Genomic DNA, 14,378 nt, shown 5'->3' with positions numbered 1-14,378 from the left:
AAGAAAAAAAAATTTTAAACCTCCAAGAAAAACAAGAAATTTTTGAAAAAGAAAAAGAGGTACAGAGTCTCAGAGATGAAAATATTCTTTGAAATTTAGAATTGGGCAAGGGGAAGCCAGTAAAACTGTAAAGGCCAAGAAATAATGAAACAGATTATAAAGAATAAGAAAATAGAACAGAATGTAAAACAACTTATAGGAAAAGTGACAGATCTGAAGAACAGATCAAGAAGAGAAAATATAAAAATAATTGAACTGCCAGAAAGTTCTGACCTAAAAGAGAATCTTGACACAATAATGCAGGAAGTAATCCAGGAAAAATTTCCTGGAGTGGTAGAATGTGAGAGCAAAGTAGAAACAGACAAAATCCACCAATCACCACCTCAAAGTGATCTTGTATGGAAAACCATAGGAATATCATTGCCAAAATTTGAAGCCTCCATTCAAAGAGAAAATTTTGCAAGAAACAAGAAAAAAAAACTATTAAAATATGCTGGAGTTATAATTAGATTGGTACAGGACTTAGCAAGTGGCTACAATAAAAAACTGCCGGACCTGGAATCATATCTACAGACAATCAAAAGAACTAGGCCTACAGCCAAAAATATCATATCCAGCAAAATTATCTATAATCTTGAATGAGAAAAAAATGGACATTTGATGAACTTGCAGATTTTTAGTATTTCTATCAACCATACCCAAACTTAAAAGAAAATTTAACATACAACAGCCAATATGAAAGCTCACTTTTGAGAAACTTAATATGAACAAACTGTTTAAAGACAGACAAATTATTTGTTTTATATATATATATATATATATATATATATATATATATATATATATGTGTGTGTGTGTGTGTGTATGTGTGTGTGTACATATGTATGTATATATAAGATTCACATCAACAATAGGGTAGCTCAAAAGAAAGATTGGCAGAGTTAAGATAAAAGCAACAATCATGTTATACAAATGGGGTGCAGAGAAAGAATAGACACAAAGGCCTTAGAGGGACGAGGAAGGCTGGTAGTTCTGAAAGCCTACTCACGTCAGGAATGGTTACAGTAGGTAATACTACATATATACCTTGAAGGGTATAGCATCTTCCAAAATCTATAAAGAAATGGGGGGGGGGGGAGAATGGGCAGATGGGGAAGGAAAAGATAAGAGAAGACAAGGGAGGAATCCCTGGGTATGAGGGGTATGGGTATAACTAGCAAGGCAAGTTATGGAGCAGAATTTAATTAAAAAGGCAGCAAGGATAGGAAAAGTGTGGGGGGGGATGGCAGAGAGGGGGGGAGAAAGAAAAAGGAGGGAGAGAGAGAGACAGAGGAGAAGAAAGGAAGGAGGGAGGGAGGGAGGGAAAGAGAGAGAGAGAGAGTGAGTGTGTGTAGGTATACATAAATGTATCTTTTCTTAAATGTAGCTTGCTTGGGAGTAATAGGGGAAATGAAAGGGGGAAAAAAGGAATAAAGTAAATAAGGGGAACAGCAGAGAACCAAAAAATAATTTGCAAGGAAGTAAAGAAAAAATTGGTCATTTATGAATATAATTTTTTCTACTAATATATATACTTTCTTGATCAATAATTTATTGTTATATTTTGAATCCCCCCTGATATTCTGCTGGACACATGACAAGGTTCTCTTTTGTTTTGCTTTATTTTGTTTTGTATTTCCTTTCCGTTTTCCTTTTTTTTCTTACTCTTTTCTCCAAAAAAAAAAAAATTTTTTTTAAGAAATTAAAAGAAAAATAAGCAAAGTATATATTCCTGTGATGGCCGTGGCCCAAAATGTCCCTTCTTGGTCAGGAAGTGGGCAGCAGGCGTCATCCTGGTCTTCTGGAGACAGACGTGGTTAGTCATCACCTGGGGCAGGGTTCTTAAAGGCTTTCAAGACTGTTTTTCTTTACCATTTTGTTGTCCCCAGTGGACTAAGGGAGAATCTCAATTACTTCGAAGAGTCTTCGTTTTCTTTTTTCCTCTGTTTCAATTTATCTTCACTTGTGACTTTTCCCTCCCCTTTATTTTCAAACTCATCTTAACCATCTGGCTCCTGATCTCATTGTTTTCCCTGTTGAGTTTGATGTATTTCTACATCAAACTCTGTGTGTGTGTGTGGGGGGGGGTTGTTTACTGCTCATTTTTGTGTTATAGACTTGGATTCTTCCCATGCCCCCTCCTTCCTATCACTTTGTCTGTACTTTCTTAGGAACTTCCTTCCGGTTCTCTTCAGTGCATTTTTAAAAATGTGTCAATGGGCCTCTTTTTTTATTAGCATCACTGTTGCTATGTCTCACTCCCCATGCTTCTTCCCAACCTCTACCTTAATTAGAAAGGGGGAAAAGTTTTTTTGTAACCCTTGTACTTTGTAACAAATTATCATGGCCAAGCAAAATGAACCCACAAAGTAGCTGTGGAGACAGGATACATCATTGCTCAGTTTGCAACATTGTCACTGTTTATTCTTCTGAATCTTTACTGCTTCAAGTCATAATACCCAGGGATTTCTGAAAATTGCCTCTCACATTTCTTGCAGTACAATAATGCTCCCTTACATTTGTAACCCAATTCGTTCATACATTCTCTAGTTATCTGAGAGTCCACTTTAAAACATGCCCTTAGATTCTGGTTTTTTAAATTTTCTTTTTTCCTCTTTTTAATGTTCCCCTTCAGAATCAGGAAGTTTTGCTTCTGACTATTCCTTCCTCTTTACGTCCTACCAATAGTTGCATTGTTGTTTGCCCTCTGGTTGTAATAGATTCTGATATCTTTAATTTATGATATTTTGAAATACAGTGTCTTTGGTTTTGGTTTTGTTTTTAATGCTTTTCAGGGAGTTCAATGATTCTTAAGTTCCTTCTTTTCTTGACTTGCTTTCCAGGTCAGTTCTTGGTATCTTATGTTTTCTGCCCTTTTTTCAATTTCTAAATTTTATTCAGTTGTTTCTTGCTGTTTCATGAAGTCCCTGATTTCAGTTTGGACTATTCTAGTTTTTAGAGATTCCATGTTAAGCTATTACATTGTCTTTCAGTTCTTTTTACAGGAGTTTTAATTTCTTTTGTTTTTTAATTTCTTGCATTATTTTTTTTCTAAGTGTCCATGTAGTCCCAGTGTAAAAGCCATATTTTCCTTAGAGTCTGTTTTAAGCTAATTTGAAAACTGAGGCACAAGGAGGTTAAATCACTTTAAGATCGCGCTACTGGGGGCAGCTAGCTGCCCCAGTGGATAAAGCACCAGCCCTGAAGTCATAAGGACCTGAGTTCAAATCTGGTCTCAGACACTTAACACTTCCTAGCTGTGTGACTGTGGGCAAGTCACTTAACCCCCACGGGGGGGGGGGGGGGTTGGAGATCTTGCTACTAATTAGTAACAAAGTCATAACTAGAACCGATCTTTAGTCTTAATCTTTCAGTTATGATACAGAAGTCCACAAATGTTTTGAAACTCTTAAGACAGAAAAAGAAACATTTGGAGCCTAAAACTCCATTCAGTGGTCCTCAAACTTTTTAAATAGGGGGCCAGTTCACTGTCCCTCAGACTGTTGGAGGGCTGGACAAAAGCTCACACTCTGTCTCTACCTCTCAGCCCATCTGCCATAACCCGGCGGGCGGCATAAACGTCCTCAGTGGGCTCCATCTGGCCCACGGGCCGTAGTTTGAGAACCTCTGCTCCATATCTTCAAATGCTAATAGCCTAGCAATGGTCCCTGAAGGATGTTTCAGGGACCAAAGTTAGGGTGGGAGGACAAGTAGTAGCAGTGAATGTTCTTCTTCCCAGGGCAGCAGAATGTCAACAAATCCCATAAGGAAGGGGCAGGCAGAGAAAGCCCCTCTTCTTATCCTAGTAGTTATGGCAAAAGGCACAACCAATGAGAGTAAGATCACAGAGAAAGGCCAGATTAAATATGAAGGCCCTGAACAATCAGTCCTTAATTTGAGTTACTAACAAGAGAGGATTTCATGTCTTTGAAGACTTGATATTCTACAAATCTCAGTCTCTGCTCATATGATGAAGATTCCTTTTTCTAAGTGAGATAGTTTATGCAAAAAAGAAATTAATTTGCATTATTTCTCTTGTATAAAAGGCCCCAGGCCTGATAACACACACACACACACACACACACACACACACACACACACACACACGGAAGATCTGTAAGATGAAAGGAATGGAGAACAAATGAATATTATAGTAGGGTAGGGGGATGGGGAGAAATAGCAGGGGGCAGAATGTATAGATGTCATCAACCTCATTTACTACTTGTGTGACCTTGGGCAAATCATTTCTCAGCCTCAGTTTCTCCAAATGTAAAATGAAACCAGATTGATTTTAAGATCCCTTGCTCTGGGATTGGGGCACAATGAGAAACTATGAAATTAATGAAACACTCCTTTTACTAATAAGGAAACTGAGGCCCAAAGGGGCAAAATGCCTTAGGTATGGCCATAGAGCCAGTGTGGGGTAGGATTAGGGTGAACCTGGATTTCCTTATTCTGGAGCCTGGGGCTCTTTACACTCTCCAAGCATGAGGTATAAAAAAATCATCATAGTGTTAACAAAGCATTCGAGGTCATCTATTGCCAACTGCATTATATGTATTGGGATGCATGTCAATTCATGTTGTGATCAGCATTGAAGAAAATGCAAGGTAAATTAAATCCAGGCCCTGCCCTCAGCTCACATAGAGCCTGGCTGGACGTGTGTGCTCTGATCACAGAGCCAGGGGGCTCCCCTCTAGAGGAGGAGAACCACGGCTGCCCTTGTAATCCTCTGAGATTCAGGAGGTGAAGTTACCGCAGTCGTTTAGCATGTCCTGGCTGTCTATCTTGGGTCTTGCCCCACATCCTGCTCTGCCGTGCCTCCGGCTCTGGCCATGAGACAGGACCTCACATGGCCCTCAGGTGGAGGCCGGCCTGAACAGAGTTGTTGTGCAATTCCATCAGTGTCACAAGTTCTAAAGAGACTAGGGCAGGTCAGTGGTCAGCATTTAACCTTTAACACTGTGACTTTTTCCTGTTTTTGATGTTGCAACCTCGTTGTTTAAAAGCCCTTGCAGTTTAGACAGTCAGGGCTTATGCTGACTCCATAATTAACAAATTTGCTTTCATCTGAATTCTTTTCCTGTCTCACTCCTTCCATCTTTGGGCCCTTGGTCTCCCTCTCCAACACTGGCTGTCCTTTTAGTCATACTTCCTGACTACTCTCTGCTCACTGCTGCTTTCAGACTCTCCCTCTACCAGTCATTGCTTCTTATAGAGCTTTATCCACTGACCCCACAGAACATTCTCTAACCCTCCCTAATAAATTCAGAGCTTGACTCACAATTTTTTTTCTGCCTCCTGAGTCCTAGATTTCAACATACATAAGGATATACCTGGAGAATATTCAGCAAAAGTTTATAAAAAATTAAATTAAATTAAAACCATTTGCCAAGAGCCCCTTCAACTTCTCACCTCTTCATCTCACATCACTTACCTGTCTTCTCCCATTAACACCTCTGTCATCCTTGGCTAGCATGAAGATGTGGCCTTTGTCCTTGCCAAGACAAACCCGTTTCTCTGTAGTCATTCTTGATCCTGTCCCTTCTTTTCTAACAGATTGCCCCCATTCTCATCCTCATTTTTCCCCAATCCTGGGGTCTGTCTCCTTGCTGCATAAACATACCCAGGTTTCCCCCAGCCTTATAAAAAACAAAAATAAACCTCTTCCCTTTAATACAATAGCCACTGCCCTACAATTCTCCTCTTTGTTTTTGACTAAAGGCCTTGAAAAAACTACCTATACTCAGTGCTTTCACTTCTTCTCCATGCACCCTTTCCTAAACCCTCTGAAGTCTCTTGCTTGCCAAAATCAATGGCCTTTTCACCATCTGCAATCTCACTTGCCTCGATGCATCCTTTAACATTGATGGCCTCTCTCTTTCCCTTGATCTCTCTTCTCTCTGGCTTTTCAGGACACCTTTCTCTCCTGGTTCTCCTCCTCCCTAGCTGAGACCATTCTTTCTCTGTCTCCTTTACTGGATCATGACCCGGGTCATGCCTATTAATTATGAGTAGCCCAGCAAGCTCTGTCCTGAGTCCTCTTCTCTTCTCTATATTGCTTCACTTGGTGATCTTATCACCTCCCATGGATTCAATTATATCTGTAAGGATGATTCATAAATGTAGTGATCCAGCCCCTCTCTCCTTACCTCTAGTCTCACATCTCCAACCACTTGTGAGGCATTTTGAACTAGATGTTCAGTAGTCCAAGTGGCGTCAAACTCAAATAGAAAAGAAGGTCACTCAAAGACTAAGAAGAAACTGCATCAGTTGGGGAACAGCAGGACAAGTTGTGTTACATGGTTGAATTGGAGTACTATTGTGCTATAAGAAATGATGAGCAGGATAGTTTCAGAAAAATGCTTAAGATTTAAAGGAACTGATACAATGTGAAGTGAGTAGAACCAGGAGAATTTACATGGAAACAGCAATATTGTAATAAGTCAGCTGTGTTAGACTTTGCTATTCTGATCAAAACATGGACTTATGACATTTTCAAAGTGTTCTTAATGATAAATGCTCTTCAGCTCTTAAGAGAGAACTGATAAATTCTGAGTACAGGTTGAACCATTTTTCTCATTATTTTTCTTGCTTTTTTTCCCCAGTATTACTAATGTAGAAATATATTTTGCATCACTTTATGTGATGTGTGATGTATATTGTATTTCGTATCTTCTTGGCAGGGGGAGGGTGAAGGGAAGGAGAGACTGGAACTGAAAATAAAAATTTTGGGGGGAAAAAAAAAAAAGAAAGAAAAGCCACTAATATGTATATAAGAATCCCTGTCAGATGTATATTTACTTTTAAAACGTAGTGCTATCTAAGTTTTATTGTATTTATTTACTTTTGTTAAATATTTCTCAATTACATCTTGATCTAGTTTGGGCTGCACTCAGGAATGCTGTGTTATTTGACACCTCTGCTGTTAAACTTAAATATTAACTTAAACTTAATATTTTCAAAATCAAATTCATGGGGGCAGCTAGGTGGCGCAGTGGCTAGAGCACCAGTCCTGAAGTCAGGAGGACTTGAGTTCAAATCTGGTCTCAGACACTTAACACTTCCTAGCTGTGTGACCCTGGGCAAGTCACTTAACCCCAGCCTCAGGGGAAAAAAAAATCAAATTCATCAATTTTTCCCTCAAACTGTGCCCCTAAATTCATCTATTACTATTGAGAGCACCACATCACCATCATCCCAGTCCCCCTACTCACAAGCATTTCTCCCTCTCCCATCCAAACTGTTGCTGAGGTCTGTTGATTTCACCTTTGCAGCATTTCTCAAATATATCCCCTGCTCTCTTCTGACTCTGCTACTACCCTGGTGCAAAACCTCATCACCTCATGCCTGGATTATTGCAATGGCTGTTAGGGGGCTGTATACTTCAGTTCTCTTCCCATTCTTGTCCATCTTCTATTCATCCTGATGGCTGATATTTCCTAAAGCACAAGTCTGATCATGTCACACTCTCCCCATTATCTCCAAAAATGATTGCAAAATCCTGTTTTATATTCAAAGTCAATCTTTCTCCCTCTCTCTCTCCCTCTTGCTCTCATTTCTCCCCCTGCCCCCAAGCTCAGTAAATTCCATTAGGATTCCTATGACCTCCAGGATCAAATATAAAGCCCTTCCTAACCCCCACCTGTTCTACAGTTCTCTGACACTGTCTTATGTGCTCTTCCTGTCAAAAAAAACCCTCTGTTTCCTGACTCTGGTGCCTGTTCCCCAATTGTATGCCATATCTGGAATGTTCTTCCTGCTTGCTTGTGCCTCCTAGATTCCCTGGCTCCCTTCAGAATTTAGCTCAAATTCCACTTTCTGCAGGAGAGACCTTGTTCATTTCTCCCTATTGTTTTTCCCTTAAGTGCCTTCTCTTTTATGTGTCATATATCCCATATGTATTTTTTTTAACTTGACCATTTCCTTTATTAGAATGTGGGATCCTTCAGGGAAGTGACTTCGCTTTTGCCCTACTTTGGTTTCCATAACTTAGCACGGTGCCTGACACAGAGTACACCCTTAATAAATGTTTATTGACTGATTGATTTAGTCTTGACTTGAGATAACTGTCAGTGCTAGAGATCTAGGTACTTTGCCCACCTTTTCCCTGGCCAGAGAACTTTGCTGGGGCCAACTTGCTGTTGGGACTGGTCATTTTTAAAACATTCTCTTGCTTAGTCATTTCTTGGGGAACTGTGTTCTCTTTGTGTCTTTACTTTTTACCTCACTGTTAATTTCCCCAGCTCTCAATTTAGGATTAAGAACAGAAATATTCAATTTCTAACAATTATTTGCCCCAAAAGATATATTACCATTTTATTACTGACTCCAAACAACATTTGGCCATCAGCAACAAATCCGGCCTTAAAAGGGGGAGGTTTAAACTATAAAAAGTGTGGGGGATTGGGAAGAGACTCCACGGTCTTCTTGCTAGTTCAGTAGCTTTTCAGATATGTGCCAATGAGAGAACCAGCCAGTCAACCAGCCAGCGCCTTATTGCTTATTTGGTTTCTCCCTCCAGCTTCATAGCTGTCGAGAACATCGACAGCTACTGCGTCCTCATCTCCTCCAGAGCCGTTTACTTCCTAAAAAGTGGGGACTACGTCGATCGAGAGGCCATCGTCCTGGAAGTCCGATACGACGACCTCTACCATTGCCTTGTCTCCAAAGACCATGGGAAGGTGTATGTGCAGCTGACCAAGAAAGCCGTGAATACGAGCAGTGGAGTCGTGATTCCTGGGCCTTCCCATCAGAAACCAATGGTGAGACTCACCTGGCTCCTCTGCCCCCTCTCCAGCTGCACACAGCAATGAGGAGAACCAGCAGGGAACCTTTCTCTAAGAGCTCTTTCTGTGCATGATGTCATCCAAGGGTTTAGAGCAGGAGCAGTCCCAAGAAGTCCTGATGCCCCTGGAGGTTAGACTGTTGATCAGAGGGAATACATGCTCCAGCCGGTGGTGTGAAGCCCTGATCTCCTGCAAGTGGGACTGCTTTGCATTCTGTGCCCTTGGAAAGGGGCAGGGCGGACAGGACCACAGGGCTGGTGCTCTAGGGAGGGCAGGTTCTGTGAGCCTAAGGGACTGCTCAGTGTTGTGACAGAGATGGCTAGGGAGTGACACCGAGGGCTCGGGGCACAGAAGAAGGAAGAGCTGAGGTCCATTTCTGACTCCAACACTTCCAGCAGTGTGGCCCTGGATAAATCACTTCACTGCTACCTGCCACGGTTTCCTTGAGGGTTAGGTTGGATGACTTCCAGCTCTCGGTCTATATTTTCATGTTTCATGACTGCCAAAATTCAAGTTTTCTGCATGTCACAAAAAAAGCAGAATACAACCCTGAGTCCTTCAGAAAGGTTTATTGGAAGGTTGAAATGTCCTGAAGTAGGGTGAGCTTTGTTCCCAGGCCAAGGCCTATCACGATGCCTCGGGCAAGTTCTGTGCTCCCTTTAAGCTGTCTCTCAGCTTTCTCTCTGCTCCAAGAAAAGGCCCGAGTTTGTTTAGTTCTTATCACGTAGTGTGGTGTGTGACCCGTGCTGTGAGTTCTGTTCTAAAGATGATTTGTTAAAAATAGCCTGGGTAATTGCAGCACTTAGCTCTTGAAAGTATATTTGTTGCTACAGAGGCCACATGGGTCAGAGAAAGGAGGAGAAAGCAGGTCTTCCCATTCAGGGCTTGGCGCTGGGATGGAAACAGGACCCAGATGATGCATGGATTATCAGATGGCTGAGTTACTGGTTAGGTTTACCTTCCATTTTTCCTTATTAATATAGGAAGTTAGTGCAAATAACAGCCTCAAAGGGTCCCACATGTCCAAATCTATACTGTTGGAAGGTATAATTATGTAAAGTACGGTCATTGGCTCCAGCCCTGTAGCTTTATGAGGGAAGAACAGAATAGTGCTCCCACTTGAGGGGATTCATTATTCACACTAACTGGAAGGAGAGAGAGAATGATTGGGAAATTATTCTGATTCTTTTTAAAGCACATACACACAAAAAAGCTTTTTTAAAGCACAAAATAAATGGGGAGAAGGAGAAGCACATTTTCATTTCTATAAATGTTATATTTCATGCCAGTGAGCCCAACTTAGCAACCATACTTTGGCTATGCAAGTGGCCTCAGGCACTAGTAAGAATAGACAAAAAAATTCAGCATGCACTTGCTAAGTGCCTTTTGTGTCCAGGGCACTGTTCTAAGCTTTGCAAACACAGGCAAAAAATTCATACCTCTCTGGAGCCTTACATTCTGTTGCCAATTGTTCTTAGAAATTGTTCATATGTTAATTGGTCTTCATTTATTGGACAAGACAGGTTTGGGCTTGAATTCTCTGGGTACAGTTATGTCTGGGCCATTTGTAGCACCTTGAGAAAATTGTGGCATCCTCCAAAGCTGGGGCCAACTGCTCACCTTACTCTGCCACTATTGTTCCTTTGCATTAATGCTACTTCACATTCTAAACCTCATTCTTTATTCCTCTTCTCTGACCTCCAGGTCCATGTGAAATCAGAGATCCTTGCAGTCAAATTATCCCAAGAAATAAACTATGCAAAAAGCCTTTACTATGAGCAACAACTTATGTTGAGACTGAGTGAGAATCAAGAGCAGTTGGAGCTGGACTCCTGAAGAAACCCCTCCTGCCCGAGAGAGAGAGAGAGAGAGAGAGAGAGAGAGAGAGAGAGAGAGAGAGAGAGAGAACAAGAGAAAGAGAACGAGAGAGAACAAGAGAAAGAGAGAGAGAACGAACAGCCCACAAGAGCACAGCCACCAGACACTAGCCCCGGAGCCTTAGGGCTGAAGAGAGTCCCATTCTGTTGGCCGAATAAATCTGAGGAACAAGATAAAGTGAGCACTGTTGAGGGGGAAATACAAATTAAAAAAAAAAAAAAAACCACATTCAATATTTGGGGGCACTTTGAGATTATGGGGAAGAATTTTTTAAAAGGTGTTGGTTGAATAACGTTAAAAATATGCATCTGAGATGAACTTAGCTTTTAGATGGCCCTGTATTTTGTTAACATGTATATATGTACAACTGTGCGCTTGTAAATATATAAGAAAGTTTCAGAGCAGGACCTGTAGTGTGTGTAAAGGTTTATTTACTGTAAAGAAATTAAAAATTATATCAAATCTTCTATTGCACTAATTCTATGCATCTACTACAGGGCACTCTGTATAGAAGATATACTTGAGAGTTGAGGAATGTCATGTATTATTTTTAAAAGAAAATTAAAGTATTCATAGAAGTGGATCTAGCTGAGATCCAATATATATTAAAGACTTATAATAGGCCTTTGGAAGTCTGATTGTTCAGGCTGGAGTCCCAGTCCAAATCTCTGCATTCTGTTCAGCATTCCAAACCAAAAGCAAGTTCCTGCCCCTTCTCGGAAGGGGAAACAAGGCAGGCTGATAGGTTTTCTTCTGATGGCTTGTCTCCTGTACTTTATACCAAAGCCCCCCTTTGTCAAGGGGTGGGGCTTTCCAGAGAAAATTGCTCCATGCATTTCTTGCCCCCAGTTGAAAGATGATTCTGTTTTCACAAGCTGTTTTTGAAGTGCTTTGTCTTTATAACCAGAAAGCCAAATCTTTGGGGGGGAAAACACCCGACAGCAACACTAACTTGTGTTCCCTTACCAAAAATAAGTCACACTTTGTGAGTATTTCTCTGCTTGTTATTAGTGGTCACTTTGTAGTATTGCTAAGAAAGACCGTGACAATTGGGGTGAAGAAGCCTCATTACAGCATTTCTTTCATCAGAAAACTACAGCAAGTATGAATCTAATTCCAACCTTCCCACACACACACATGCCCCACCCTAGGAAGAACAGCAGGGAGGCACATCAGGACGGATCCGTGTACTGGAGCCCCAGGCCGACAGAAATGGAGAGAAGGCCCTTGCAAGCTAAGGAAAGGAAGCGGCTTGGGCTGAACATCTTGTTTTGCTGTAAAATGATGTGTTGGTCAACTGTGTTCAGTGAAATATCAATGGAGTCTTTTGAAAAATGGCCCTTGGCTCTCTGGGTTGAGCCCCTATAGACAGTTCCACCCAAGATGGAATCCACAGGGAGAATTCTCATCTTCTCGCCCTCCATAAAAACAGACTGGCCCCCAGATTGAAACTTTTGTTTCCTCCTCTTCCCCCTCCTACACACCCCTTTTCAGGACTGGCCTCCCCCTAGAGCTAACTTGCTCCTTGTGTTTTAAATGAGACTGTTTGATTTTTAAACATTTGTTATGTGAAGAACGCCCCCATCCCCCCTCCCCCCCCAGTGGATGTGTGGATGATTTTAAGGTTTGGGTTGTGACTCAAATCCATCCAAGACACAAATGAAGCTGGTGTCTCCCATTCGCATTTCTCATGCTGTTTTCCTCAGCACAAACACATCGGCAGAAAGTCTCATCATGGGGTCAGCCCTGTTGGACTCCACAACTTGTCCCTTCCCACTTTGTCCCCCTTTAAGGGGTAAAACAAGCCCAAAGCTTCTGAAGAGTAGAGGTCTTTCCTTATTGCTGGGGACTCCTATTTGTACAGGCTCTCACACCCAGTTAAGCAAGGACTCCCAGGGTCAGGTCATCTCCTTCATTTGCCCTCCATCCAGCTGGGCTTCTGCTTCGAAAAGGCCCCTTTGTGATCACTGAACACCTCCTAAACCAGACCCTCATAAAGGGAGGGAAGGACCCCGCCACACCCAGAGTGGGCTGCCTTCTCCGCCGCAGCTCCAGGCCTCCAGAAATGGAGCCACGTGACTGGTCTGTGGGTAGAAGAGGCACATCGTTCCCAGAGAAAGCCACCCTGGCCCACGGGCTGCTGCCAAAATACACTCCCATGGAACCACAGAACTCTCTGCACTGCCAAATGGTGGGCCCAGAGGGACTCTGAAAGCTGCTGTTCAAAATGACCTCTCCACCCGCAGCGCCTTTCTAATTTTAGTCAACTCTTTAAATAGTTGAAAATCTCCTCAGCGTTGCACAAGAGTCAACTTTGAAATCTGAGCTACGGAAGGGTCATGTTCAGCGCCGATCTCGAGGCGACGCGGCCGGATGGCTGGGGATGGAAGCCCAGCTTGTGTTTGGTTAGAATCTGCCTGGTGGTGAGGCTTCGGGGCCCACGAAGAACCCCCTCCAGCGAGGGGAAAGCTGATGGAGGACGACTCGATGCATTTCACCGGAATCCTGTTCCCATATGTCGCTGTTGGCTTTCCCCGAGTTGCAGTAAAGGAACTTTTTTTTTGTTTTTTAGCCCTCAGAAAATGCCGCCATTTTGTATCTGGACTGCAATATCCAAGATTTGGCTGTGATCCATGCTGGCCTTTATGCTGCCTCTATCATACATGGTTCTGTTTCTAGATAGGGTTTTTCTTTTTGGTTGATTTGGATTGGGTTTTTTTTTTTTTTTTTTCCTTAAAACAATTCCCACCCAGAGCAAGTGAAGCAGAGGGGACCCTGCCCCTTTTATAGCAGTGTCCAGGAAGTCAGAAGCACCCCAAATCCCCAGCTCCGGCCACCCAGTGTTGTTGCTGCCTAACACCAGTTGCCTTTCTTTTCTCAGTGGAAATGTTAGCCCTGCCTGCCCATCATGAGATTAAGAAGAGCAGAGTCCGTGTCCCCATAATGCCTCACTTCCTGGCATGAATGGTCAGTGCTGTTGTGGGGGCAGAGAAGGGAGACAGGAGGGACCCTGGGGGGAGCTCCATTTCCCATTATTGTTTGTGCCTCAGATTCTATAGCAGCTGCGTTGACCATTACCATAACAGATGTGTAAGAAAATGATCTTGAAAGTAATCCTAATATCTGTTTTGTCACTGTAAACAGTACCCTCACCAATCTGTTAAGGCTCCTTCCTGTGGAATAAAATAGTTTGTTGACTTCAAAGACTCATGTCCCTTATTTCCCCCTTCTCTTTTTATGCTCTAGGTGTTCCCTAAGTACTAACTGTAATGAATTCTGGGTAGCTAGTGCCTCGTCCCAGGCTTCTGAACTTAAAGAGCATTGAAAACTCTTGGTGTCCTTCGGCAGCTCGGAAACAACAGAGCTTAGTCGCCTCATTAATAAGAATGAAAAACCGACAGAGGATGCGCTCCTTCTCTGGACCCTCTGTTCCCTGCCCCTTCCTCCCCTCCCCTCAGACCCAGTTTGTGGTGCTTCCCAACAAATGGGTGACCTCCCTCTGCCTTCATGGATTCCTCATCCCCCCACCCCCAAGCCCCAAAGGAAACCAGATGAAAATCAATACCCTGCTTCCTGTACCTGGCAGACATGGGTATTGACCACGGGCCAGAGGCTGTCCAGACTGGCTCCTCGCCTGGGTCGTATCATTGCCCCCTTCGGCTATACCTCGGT

The 14,378-nt window shown here is 42.5% G+C and overlaps 1 protein-coding gene across 4 annotated transcripts in view; it reads left to right on the top strand.

Annotated features, from left to right (window-relative positions):
• VPS13D (vacuolar protein sorting 13 homolog D) overlaps positions 1-13,910 on the top strand; it is a 324,514-nt gene extending 310,604 nt beyond the window's left edge. For all 4 annotated transcript variants that reach the window (XM_074306229.1, XM_074306230.1, XM_074306228.1 and 1 more), the window contains 2 exons: positions 8,564-8,804; positions 10,533-13,910. In XM_074306229.1, coding sequence (XP_074162330.1) covers positions 8,564-8,804; positions 10,533-10,664 — 373 coding nt within the window. In that variant the 3' untranslated portion in view covers positions 10,665-13,910. The remainder of the gene's footprint in view (positions 1-8,563; positions 8,805-10,532) is intronic.
• The last annotated feature ends 468 nt before the right edge of the window (positions 13,911-14,378 follow it).

Source organism: Sminthopsis crassicaudata, chromosome 3 (genome assembly GCF_048593235.1).
Source record: "Sminthopsis crassicaudata isolate SCR6 chromosome 3, ASM4859323v1, whole genome shotgun sequence".
Taxonomy (NCBI): Eukaryota; Metazoa; Chordata; class Mammalia; order Dasyuromorphia; family Dasyuridae; genus Sminthopsis; species Sminthopsis crassicaudata.
Note: the sequence above shows the minus strand (reverse complement) of the source record. Positions and strands in the feature narration are given on the sequence as shown.